Genomic DNA, 12,308 nt, shown 5'->3' on the forward strand with positions numbered 1-12,308 from the left:
GGTTCCTCCTCGTATTCCCCTTCCATCTCGGAACCAAGGGCAAATGTGGGGCACCCAAGTGGGCGGCAACCGAGAAAGTTCTCGAATGTGGGCAGGCCAAGCGGCTGCGATCACGTTTTGGGCCAACTGACGTGGCAGGTGGGCTGCACCAACCCCCAAGCGCGCAGACCCTCCTCGCCGGGACCGGGTCTCCGTACCCCTCAAGCGCGCTAGGCCACTCGGATAAAGAGGTGCATAAGGGACACCCGAAGGTGATTCACGCGGTCCGAGCCGCCATACAGACCCCAACGGGGCGTCAAGAGTAGGAAAATTACAGACCCGGGGCACCAGGTGTCAGAGGGGTACGCGAGGGCTGGCTCCTGCGCAAGCAGACTCCACGACGCGGCTCCTGGCACTGCGGAGGCGCGTCGAAGGGTCGGCGAGACAGGCCGCCCCCTGGCGGTCTATGTACACACCGCACACAAAAGGGAAATAAAGTCGCGTAGGAACGAAGAACGTTCCCACAACTGGGGACTCTGTAAGGGAATAAACCATGCAATGAGTCCCCCCCCAACGATCGTACACAATACAATCAATCACAGTTGAAAAGGGAAAAATATAGGAAAGCACTTATCTGGCTGCGGGAGCAGCGAAGAAAGAGGAGGAAGATGATGAGAAGTCCGGTTATATAGTGATGATGGACAGAGTGGAAGGACTATGGACTATTGTTATGCAAAGAGACTCTTGGGAGTTGTTGTTTGATTGTTGAACTTCACGTCAATGCTTTATGTTTAAAGCATTTTTTGTTCTTATTATATCTTTTCCTAAGCTGCTGTGGAGTCTTTATGGTAATAAAGCGAAGGAAGATATAGCATAATCTGAAGCCTCCGGTCCTGACATAGAATTACAGTTTAAAAACGCTGGCACTTTTTCTCTTAGTGGCAATGCTCTCTTGGAATTTCTCTGTTTTATTTCTGTTAATCTTTGTATCTAGTTTGAGACACAAAATGTGTGTTTGATGGAGCGTGGCTAAGTATATTGTTTTATTGTGTTGCAGGTCTCCAAAGAAGCAGGCTCCTCCCTAGCCAGGGAGTTCAGTTGCCCCTTCTTTGAAACTTCAGCTGCCTACCGCTCGTACATTGATGATGTGTTCCACGCCTTAGTGCGGGAGATTCGCAGGAAGGAGAAGGAGGCCGCGCTGGCCATGGAGCGAAAATCCAAACCTCGCAGCACTCTTTGGAGAAAATTTAAATCACCCTTCCGAAGGAAGAAGGATTCTGTCACTTGAAGCTGTAATCTGCTGGTACCTTGTGAACTGCAGCACCTAACCAAAGCAGTCCAGTCACCGGAGCGCCTTAGCACTAAACTTAATCCAGACGATATATTATTTTGCAATATGAAAATTAGTTTATAGGACTGAACTTCGGAGGAAGTTTTTTTTTTCTTCTTTAGACGCCTCCGACTGTTGAAAGAAATAGTCTCCTCAATTTTTATGGCTGATCGTGCCTTTAGAACACTGGTTCTCTCTTACTAGACTTTGTCTTTCTCTGAGAGTTGCCTCCAGTGTTATGAGATGAAGTTTTGAGTGCAGCCATCCGCATTCACGCTAGCAGACCAGTGCTTGCAGGTGACCGCTTGTATCGGTGGGACTCCTGCTGGTGACTCCACATCTCTGAATTTCCAGAAGACTACACTGAAGCCACAGAGTTAACTATCCCATTCTGGTGTTAGTTTAAGTTCTTTCTGCATGTGATGGAAAACAAATGAGTATTCTCATAAATAGAGAATGGAAAATTATGTTCATCACTACATAAAGTGTGTATTCGATGCAAGAAGCCCTTGGTTGCTCTCACAAGCCGCTTTATTGTGAATCAGGGAAACAAGTTTGCCTTTCTCATTAACTGGTAAGCTGTGTAGCACTGACAACAGTGTGCTAGCAGCACCTACCTTCATTGCTGGACAGATTGAGTTTTGTGCTCTTCCACAGTCTTTCATTGATAACTTGATGGACGGTAGGGGTGTTGTGGTGTAACAGCCCTTCACCTCTAAGCCTGGGTTGCTCTTATTTGGTGCCGATTTATAAGACGTTTAACATCTATGGCTGGGTGAGGAAGACATTTTGGGGCTTGGTAAAGTAATCTCAAAATTCTGACTGATTTGCTCGGGGCTAAATCATGCTTGTTTAATTATGAATAGTAGAATTGCATGATCCCTGCTTCCGATACAGCTCCTTGATGTAATTTTTGATAGCACTAGAAAGTAGAGATGTTCATGAAAAGAATCATGCCTTTAAAATCCAGATGCATTTTACTTGCCTAAAGATATTACAACTTTCAAACCCAGGACGAAAAATGCTGTTAACTCCCAAGTCTCCAGGTTGTTTAAATCTACACTATTTTGGGGGTAATTTTGAATTGACTGTTATCGCACCCTACAACTGAAAACAATTCCACTGACTGTTACAAAAGGCAGTTGCGGGTTTGGCAGTGGCCGTTCGGTGCAAAATGGATATAATGCAAGCCATAAGCTATGAAGTAGATACAAGCTCCTTTTTTGCTGGAAATTTACTATTCTATTGCAATGCAGTGGGGTTAAAATGTTTAATTCCATAGATACTCCCTTTCCCACCCACAGACACTAGAACCTGGCACTTCAGGTTAGCACTGTTAAACCACTTTACCAGTTTTTGTTTTTAATATCAAACACCTGTTCTTGTTCAGTCATATTGAGCTGTACAAGAGTAAATGTAAGTAAATTAAAAAAACATGAATGTTCGGATCTTCGCAACAAAAAAATGAATGTTAGTAACTTGATCTCAATAAGTAAATTGTATACACACACCCAAAATAAGATACTAAATGGATTGCATGTCAACATTGAAATTAGAAGTTCACTTGTCTTATGAAGAGGGACTACCTTCTGGTGATAGTTTTTAAAAAAAACACTCTTTGTTTGCAAGCATTTGATTAAAAAATACAATAGGGGTCATTCAAAAGCATTATTGTATCCTGCCATTTTTGGAGTCTGCTTGCCATACTGGCAAAAAATTAGCCATTTGTAGGTCTCCAACACAGTTTACGATAGAACTACATTCCATTTGCAGGGTTTCTGCATGGTGACAACTCATTTCTTGCATCTCCAAAACACATTGAATATGGATTGTATTTTGTCATGGTGTCTTTCCTGACCATGGCTCTCTTTTAGTGCCTGACAGGTGAAGTGAAGCCTTACGCCATGAGCCCATCTGCTTCGATTTTAAAAGTTACGGGCGCTATGGAAAAAAAAAAAGAGTAAGGGACTCTCAAACACCAAAAGCATTACAGTGACATACAAGTGGATGAAGTGCACAGTACACAAGCTGGTAACATAGCAGTCTTTTAGCCTACTTAGCTGTCTTGTTGTTTTATAGTTTCAAAAATACGATTTGACAAGCACATCTGAGTCTCCATTGAAGTATGGCAGTTACCGGAGACTTGAAAAATATTTTTCAACTGTTCTTGTATTCATAATTGCTTCACTGCAAGTACTGTAACATATTTTGTCACTGTAGCTTTGGTATAGGAATATCGTGAGTAATCCCGACAGCCTGACTCAGACACCAGGACTGTAGCAGTCCTTCATGTGCCTCAATTTCCCTGTAGGCCGGTAGTCCTAAGTATTTGCTGTTTTTTTTATTTTTATGGAAAGATGACCAATATTTTTCTATCACTTCTAGTGCTGTGGATGCACAGCACATAATGTAAACTATTCAACAGTATTTTGTACAAGTCTATATTTTGTGAATGACTTTATTGGAATTATCTATGAGCAGGAGAGGAACGGATAGCTGAAGGACTTTTCCAACCTTCTTGCAGATTCCAGTGTAAATTATACTTGTTGGATGTGAAAATAAATGGTTGTAATTTGAGTATTTTAATCCGTTTTTATTGTGTTACCAGACTTTCTAAACTGTAAACTGTTACCGGAGAATACACCAGATGGGATAGGACATTTTGAGTGGGAGGGGTGTGGGCGTGGTATGGCAGAATGTGCAGTGGTTTATAGACCTGGACAATGTTTGTGGCATTAATAGGCATGCTATTTTATAGCACACATTGTGTGCCCTGTTCTGTCGGGGCAAGAAGCCTCCTATTTGAACTCCTTAGTGGAGTTTTGGTCTAAAGGCATGAGTTTTCAGGGCAGCTTTGAATGATGCTATGGCTCCTTGTTCCTCAGGAAAGGAGTTCCAATGAAGGACTGCCTCAATGCTGAAAGAGTGGGTCCTCGATGTGGTAGGGCAGGGTTTTTGCGATGGTGGTTTGTAATTGGCAGAGAACGGATGGTGATTTACCCCCCATGAATCCTTTGTCGTACGTACGTGAGCCTATTAATTTAAAGACACCCTTTATTGGGTTTTATTTACTTTCCAATATGTGCAGCAACAATATTTTATAGTTATTGTGATTTATCGAAAGGTTAGTAAGCCTCATAAATGAGAATGTAAACCATGCAATAAACATGATCTAGTAGAATTGGAATGGGAATATCTTCAAGGAAATTGCTGTTATGAGGATCAAAAAATGCATACACAACTGTACGTGGGGGGGGGTTGAAGGGGTGGCACTTTGCTTGTGACCACACATGAGAAGGCTTAAGTTGTACTGCATTGAGGTAGTTGCATCTGGCAAAGCAAGCAAACGTCTTTCAACATATTGGCCTAGTTTCAATAAGTCTCAGATTTGAAGAGGTCTGCATGCAGAGTGGACCCAACAACAGTAGAGTTTGTTTTGGCACTGAGATTATCTTAAAATGGAAACACATCCTCAGTGGTCCAGATAAGAGAAAACCGGTATGGTTATGCAAGCAGCTATTAAGTACATTGTATCACTGGAACTGCAAGCTCCTTGAAGAGTAACTCTTCATAAAGTAATTAAAAGTATGGGCATGTAGCAATATTGTAGTAGCTTCATCTGTCTATGTATGCATCTGGTTTGTCCTGTGTCAAGAAAAAGGGATAGTATAGTGACATGATGTATCTGATGCATAGGCTGAGTGGGCATGCTGTAGAATGTTGAGTGTGAGTGCAGTAAAAATGTAATGATGCTTGGCAGGTTGGTGTCCCTTGGAGCCTTAGCCCTTGGGTTAAGTACCTCACCAGCGCCAAACAATTTTTAGGTTGAGCCTGGGCAGCGTATGCGCTGCTGCGAGTCATGCAGGATTGGAGTATGCACTTGAAGCCCGCACACTCTCCACCCATATTTTTAATTGGCTTGTGTCATTGTCCTTCGTAAATACTGGCTTCTGATTCGTAAAGCGGCTTGTTAGTCCCTCCTCAGTACCGCCTTGTCTTCATTTGTAACCTCCCATGAGGACTGGCCCTTTTACTTCGGTTACACAGTACGTCGTCTTTAGTCTGTAATCACTTTTTAGGTTTTGCCTCGCCGAAGGATGCGCTCTGCGCATCCTTTCGGCGCAGGCGAAATCCTGTTGAGTTCCATAGTGTGGCTTGGTTCGGCCCTCGTCCTTGATTGGCTGGCTCCGTAAACGGAGCCTTGCCATTGGACGAGGGGCCTGTCCGTCAATGCCGGACCAGACACGGGGGCGTTCCCGACATTCTTTGGCTTTTGCCGACGTCACGGGACGCCGGGAACGCCCCCGTGTCTGGTCCGGCATTGCCGGCACTACTGCGTCTCTTCTTCCCGTTTCCCGCCCCGTGACTGGCCGGCCGGCCAATCCTAGCGCGGCCGGCCGGAAGTGCCCGCCCCCCCGCAACAAGAAGGAAGACGGCAAGCAGTATGGCGGCGCCCGCGGGGTGCTTCCCCGAGTAGCATTTGTTTTATCGACACTGAGGGGATGAAGTCTGAGCGGGCCCAGCCTTACTTGGAATCTCTGCCCTCCAGATTACAGCTGATCTCTGCCGCGGCGGTCCAGCCAGATCTCGTGCACCCTCTACATTAGGGTGAGTTGAGTGGCAGGAGAGCCAGGCATGCCCCATGCAGCAGACAGCTTTTCTTTACTCTCTGTATTCATTTATACGTGAATGAATGAAGCCTCTGTTTATACTCTACGGAAGAAGATAACCTTTTCGTGGACCACCAAAGCATTTTTTCTCTCAAGTAAGCACAGGAGCGTCACATTCTTAACACACTCCTTTCTGCCTCCCAGAATAAAATAGGTTTTCTGTTAAACACCTGCGATGTTGCAGTGTGCAGAAAACGAGTCTACATGTCTGCACGTCCTGTAATAAAAGGCGTGCCACTTTTATCTTGCATATCCGAAGTATGTTTTAAACCATCCTCAGTTTCATGTTTCGTTGTGCCCACACTATAAGGAAGTCTCATGTTCCATTAAGAAGCTGCCCTGCAGCGCAGCACTGTACATGTCACGTGGTATGTTGATATTTATGTAGCGCCCAGTCTGACAGGAGTGTGACCTCGCAGCACTATGGGCTGTCTGGGGGCGCCTCGGCAAGTGATTCTAGGCTTTCGATTGCTCCTAGCGTGTGACTCATTGTATCACGACGACATGTTGTGTGTTTTGTTCTCTGGCCCCTCTGTTTGGGGAGCTGTGCCCTGTTCGGTGAGCTGTCATTGTGTGGGTGTGGTCTCTGAGAGGTGTGTGGTGTGTGGGTGTGGTGTGTGTGGGTGTGGTGTCTGTGTGGTGGGTGGGTGTGGTGTGTGTGTGTGTGTGGGTGTGGTATCTGAGAGGTGTGTGGTGGGTGTTTACCGATTATTTATGCAAATCTTAGGTGAGTAAGATGCCCTTTGTCCGGTTAGATGGAACCTCGAGCCTCACGTTGCTGACTGTTGGATGTTTGTGCGTGGTGTGCACGAGGCAAGTGCTGCCATGAGCAGCACCATAGCCTGGAATATTGTTGTATAAACTTCTATGTGTTTGTTTGTGTGCGTGCGTGCGTGCGTGTGTGTGTGTGTGTGTGTGTGAGCGTGCGTGCGTGTCTGGTGTTGGGTTTGTGTTACTATCCTTGTGGATACTTCCGTGTGTAAACCCACTCACGCTGTGGTGACTTCATTGCACTTTGGGGTCCTGAACCCAGGTCCCCACAAGCCAATTACTTCTAAACTATAGAAAATGACCCCAGAAACATCTGCAATGATTTTCACACTTAAAAAAACTGACCTTGTGGGGACCTGTGTTTCCAATGTGTGTTTCTTTTTTTGCTCAGTCTTGCTCCTGTAGACAGGAGGTGGTACTGCAGCCTCAAACACCCCTTGGAAACCCAACACACTTAAGGCGTGCCACTTTTATCTTGCATATCCGAAGTATGTTTTAAACCATCCTCAGTTTCATGTTTCGTTGTGCCCACACTATAAGGAAGTCTCATGTTCCATTAAGAAGCTGCCCTGCAGCGCAGCACTGTACATGTCACGTGGTATGTTGATATTTATGTAGCGCCCAGTCTGACAGGAGTGTGACCTCGCAGCACTATGGGCTGTCTGGGGGCGCCTCGGCAAGTGATTCTAGGCTTTCGATTGCTCCTAGCGTGTGACTCATTGTATCACGACGACATGTTGTGTGTTTTGTTCTCTGGCCCCTCTGTTTGGGGAGCTGTGCCCTGTTCGGTGAGCTGTCATTGTGTGGGTGTGGTCTCTGAGAGGTGTGTGGTGTGTGGGTGTGGTGTGTGTGGGTGTGGTGTCTGTGTGGTGGGTGGGTGTGGTGTGTGTGTGTGTGTGGGTGTGGTATCTGAGAGGTGTGTGGTGGGTGTTTACCGATTATTTATGCAAATCTTAGGTGAGTAAGATGCCCTTTGTCCGGTTAGATGGAACCTCGAGCCTCACGTTGCTGACTGTTGGATGTTTGTGCGTGGTGTGCACGAGGCAAGTGCTGCCATGAGCAGCACCATAGCCTGGAATATTGTTGTATAAACTTCTATGTGTTTGTTTGTGTGCGTGCGTGCGTGCGTGTGTGTGTGTGTGTGTGTGTGAGCGTGCGTGCGTGTCTGGTGTTGGGTTTGTGTTACTATCCTTGTGGATACTTCCGTGTGTAAACCCACTCACGCTGTGGTGACTTCATTGCACTTTGGGGTCCTGAACCCAGGTCCCCACAAGTGTGCAGAAAACGAGTCTACATGTCTGCACGTCCTGTAATAAAAGGCGTGCCACTTTTATCTTGCATATCCGAAGTATGTTTTAAACCATCCTCAGTTTCATGTTTCGTTGTGCCCACACTATAAGGAAGTCTCATGTTCCATTAAGAAGCTGCCCTGCAGCGCAGCACTGTACATGTCACGTGGTATGTTGATATTTATGTAGCGCCCAGTCTGACAGGAGTGTGACCTCGCAGCACTATGGGCTGTCTGGGGGCGCCTCGGCAAGTGATTCTAGGCTTTCGATTGCTCCTAGCGTGTGACTCATTGTATCACGACGACATGTTGTGTGTTTTGTTCTCTGGCCCCTCTGTTTGGGGAGCTGTGCCCTGTTCGGTGAGCTGTCATTGTGTGGGTGTGGTCTCTGAGAGGTGTGTGGTGTGTGGGTGTGGTGTGTGTGGGTGTGGTGTCTGTGTGGTGGGTGGGTGTGGTGTGTGTGTGTGTGTGGGTGTGGTATCTGAGAGGTGTGTGGTGGGTGTTTACCGATTATTTATGCAAATCTTAGGTGAGTAAGATGCCCTTTGTCCGGTTAGATGGAACCTCGAGCCTCACGTTGCTGACTGTTGGATGTTTGTGCGTGGTGTGCACGAGGCAAGTGCTGCCATGAGCAGCACCATAGCCTGGAATATTGTTGTATAAACTTCTATGTGTTTGTTTGTGCGTGCGTGTGTGTGTGTGTGTGTGTGTGAGCGTGCGTGCGTGTCTGGTGTTGGGTTTGTGTTACTATCCTTGTGGATACTTCCGTGTGTAAACCCACTCACGCTGTGGTGACTTCATTGCACTTTGGGGTCCTGAACCCAGGTCCCCACAAGCCAATTACTTCTAAACTATAGAAAATGACCCCAGAAACATCTGCAATGATTTTCACACTTAAAAAAACTGACCTTGTGGGGACCTGTGTTTCCAATGTGTGTTTCTTTTTTTGCTCAGTCTTGCTCCTGTAGACAGGAGGTGGTACTGCAGCCTCAAACACCCCTTGGAAACCCAACACACTTAAGGCGTGCCACTTTTATCTTGCATATCCGAAGTATGTTTTAAACCATCCTCAGTTTCATGTTTCGTTGTGCCCACACTATAAGGAAGTCTCATGTTCCATTAAGAAGCTGCCCTGCAGCGCAGCACTGTACATGTCACGTGGTATGTTGATATTTATGTAGCGCCCAGTCTGACAGGAGTGTGACCTCGCAGCACTATGGGCTGTCTGGGGGCGCCTCGGCAAGTGATTCTAGGCTTTCGATTGCTCCTAGCGTGTGACTCATTGTATCACGACGACATGTTGTGTGTTTTGTTCTCTGGCCCCTCTGTTTGGGGAGCTGTGCCCTGTTCGGTGAGCTGTCATTGTGTGGGTGTGGTCTCTGAGAGGTGTGTGGTGTGTGGGTGTGGTGTGTGTGGGTGTGGTGTCTGTGTGGTGGGTGGGTGTGGTGTGTGTGTGTGTGTGGGTGTGGTATCTGAGAGGTGTGTGGTGGGTGTTTACCGATTATTTATGCAAATCTTAGGTGAGTAAGATGCCCTTTGTCCGGTTAGATGGAACCTCGAGCCTCACGTTGCTGACTGTTGGATGTTTGTGCGTGGTGTGCACGAGGCAAGTGCTGCCATGAGCAGCACCATAGCCTGGAATATTGTTGTATAAACTTCTATGTGTTTGTTTGTGTGCGTGCGTGCGTGCGTGTGTGTGTGTGTGTGTGTGTGAGCGTGCGTGCGTGTCTGGTGTTGGGTTTGTGTTACTATCCTTGTGGATACTTCCGTGTGTAAACCCACTCACGCTGTGGTGACTTCATTGCACTTTGGGGTCCTGAACCCAGGTCCCCACAAGCCAATTACTTCTAAACTATAGAAAATGACCCCAGAAACATCTGCAATGATTTTCACACTTAAAAAAACTGACCTTGTGGGGACCTGTGTTTCCAATGTGTGTTTCTTTTTTTGCTCAGTCTTGCTCCTGTAGACAGGAGGTGGTACTGCAGCCTCAAACACCCCTTGGAAACCCAACACACTTCAGTAATCTGATCCGCAGGCATGAAGCAGGTAAGTCATTTCAAAGGGCGTGGGGGAGCAGCAGGTCTCAGCTGTAGTTTGACCTGAATACAAAGGCCTTTCAAATGTTATGTAGATGTTTTATTTTAACTTATAATTCCAATGATATTGTTGTGTTTGCTTCCTCTATGAGCCAAGTATATTTTTAAGATGTATGAAAGCATGCCCTTAAACAGTTCAGTCCAGTTTATTCCATTGCCTATGCCTGACAGGTCAGTTATTTTAATTCCAAAGTCCTTCGTCATCACCTGACCTCAGCCACAGCTATGCCGCCAGTCCGGTACTTTTGTGCCCAAAATAACTTTTCTCTTTGTGATTTTTGCAAAGAAGCAGCAGGTTTCTGCTAAGCTTTTGTGTTTCCATGCGAGTATGAGAATTGAGACTTTCTTATAGTGAAACTCGCCCATGTAGCCCCCCCCTCCACACACACACTTGCACTGGTGCCGGTTTCCACAGATATCAATGCGCAGGAGCATCGGTCCCGCGCGGCACTTTTTTACAGACAGGATTTCTGCGGATGGAGCGATTGCTGGTTTAAAACTGCAGCAAAAGCAGACAGTGCACCATTAAATAAATCCCTTTATGTCTCTGTCTGCAATAAGGGACCCCAACACTTGTGAATCAAAGAAAGGAGGTGGCCTCGCCCTGCATTCAAACCAGGGGCGCAGCTCGACACTTCGGAGGGGCGAGGCTGGAGGGGGGGCTGACACACCAAGCGATGGAGGCAGAGCAAAGACTTGTATTTATTTATTTATTTTGAAAGTTTTATATAGCGCAAACATGACCACCGAGGGTATAAGAGCGCTTTACAGATTATGCATCAAAGGGTATAAACATAGAAATCAGAATAAACAAAGCGACAAAATCAAAGTCTAAAATTGTCCAACAATCTTGTGAGGGAAAAGTAAACACACAACAGTTTGGCTCCTGCTAGCTGGGGCCCCATAATAAACCACCCGATACAGATCGGGTCTGTCGCCCCTCGACCCCTCCACTTACTGTTCCAGACCAACAACTATCCCCCCTCCACTGGCTCCCCGGGCTCGAAGGGCCCACTTGATGACCTCGCCTGATTCACCTGTCTGTTGCAACCAGACCACAGACAATGCTTCAAAGGAGCACTTATCACCCTGTGCAAGTCATTCTAGCCCAAGAGGCTGAATAGAGTTGCTGTCTTTCTAGCCCTGCTGGCTCACTATTGGAACACCGGTCCCCAAGACTGCTGAGGGCCACCATAGAGTACTTCACAGGCACGAGAGATTAATCCCACACTACAACCCGTACTCACGAAAATCCGACTGCCCGTCTTAGGACCTTAGCCGAGCGCAGCAGCGCCACCACCATAGGCTTGGGGCTCGGAGCCGCACCATGGTGGACCTGGGCGGCTGCCCCAGGAGACACCTCTACGAGCCCCTGCCGCCCTCCGCCCTGCTCTGCTGGGCCCTGCTGCTGCTCTGTGCCCCGGAGAGCTCCGCGCTGGCAGACTTCTCAGTAAAGACCCTCTCTGCTTCCCAGCCTGCCCTCTCGCAACCTACCCTCTCGCAGCCTGCCCTCTCGCAGCCTGCCCTCTCGCAGCCTGCCCTCTCGCAGCCTGCCCTCTCGCAGCCTGCCCTCTCGCAGCCTGCCCTCTCGCAGCCTGCCCTCTCCCAGCCTGCCCTCTCCCAGCGTGTCCCCTCCCTGCCCTCTCCCAGCCTGCCCTCTCCCAGCCTATCCCCTCCCTGCCCTCTCCCAGCCTGTCCTCTCCCTGCCTGTTGTCGTGTCCCGGCGGCAGCAGGCAGCAGGCAAGAGCATGCACTGCGTCCCCGAAGTAACAGCCCTAAAGCAAGCAAGAAGTACGCCCCCTCCCACCAATCCCTGTTGGGTAGTGGAAACTGTCCAAACTGGGGTGCAGACAGCCCCTCTCACCTTTCAGCCTGGTACCACTGCACCAGCCGCACTACTTCCCTACTGACCATTCTCCACTTCAGCCCCGTCTAAATTACAATTCCTGCTTGTGACCCTTTTGCCTGCTTGTGCTAGTTTTCGTGACCCTGTTGCCTGCTTGTGCCTCCGTGTGCCCCTGTTGCCTGCTTGTGCCTCCGTTTTCGTGCCCCTGTCGCCTGCTTGTGCCTCAGTTTTCGTGCCCCTGTCGCCTACTTGTGCCTCTGTGTGCCCCTGTCGCCTACTTGTGCCTCCGTGTGCCCCTGTTGCCTGCTTGTGCCTCCGTGTGCCC

At 47.8% G+C, this 12,308-nt stretch overlaps 1 protein-coding gene across 1 annotated transcript in view; it reads left to right on the top strand.

Moving 5' to 3' along the window:
* Window positions 1-3,889, top strand: part of RIT1 (Ras like without CAAX 1) — a 72,679-nt gene extending 68,790 nt beyond the window's left edge. Inside the window, exon 6 of the mRNA XM_086947420.1 lies at window positions 1,037-3,889. Within this exon, the coding sequence (XP_086803546.1) occupies window positions 1,037-1,267 (231 nt within the window). The 3' untranslated portion in view covers window positions 1,268-3,889. The remainder of the gene's footprint in view (window positions 1-1,036) is intronic.
* Window positions 3,890-12,308: the final 8,419 nt, after the last annotated feature.

Source organism: Lissotriton vulgaris, chromosome 12, assembly GCF_964263255.1.
Source record: "Lissotriton vulgaris chromosome 12, aLisVul1.2, whole genome shotgun sequence".
NCBI classification, from domain to species: Eukaryota; Metazoa; Chordata; class Amphibia; order Caudata; family Salamandridae; genus Lissotriton; species Lissotriton vulgaris.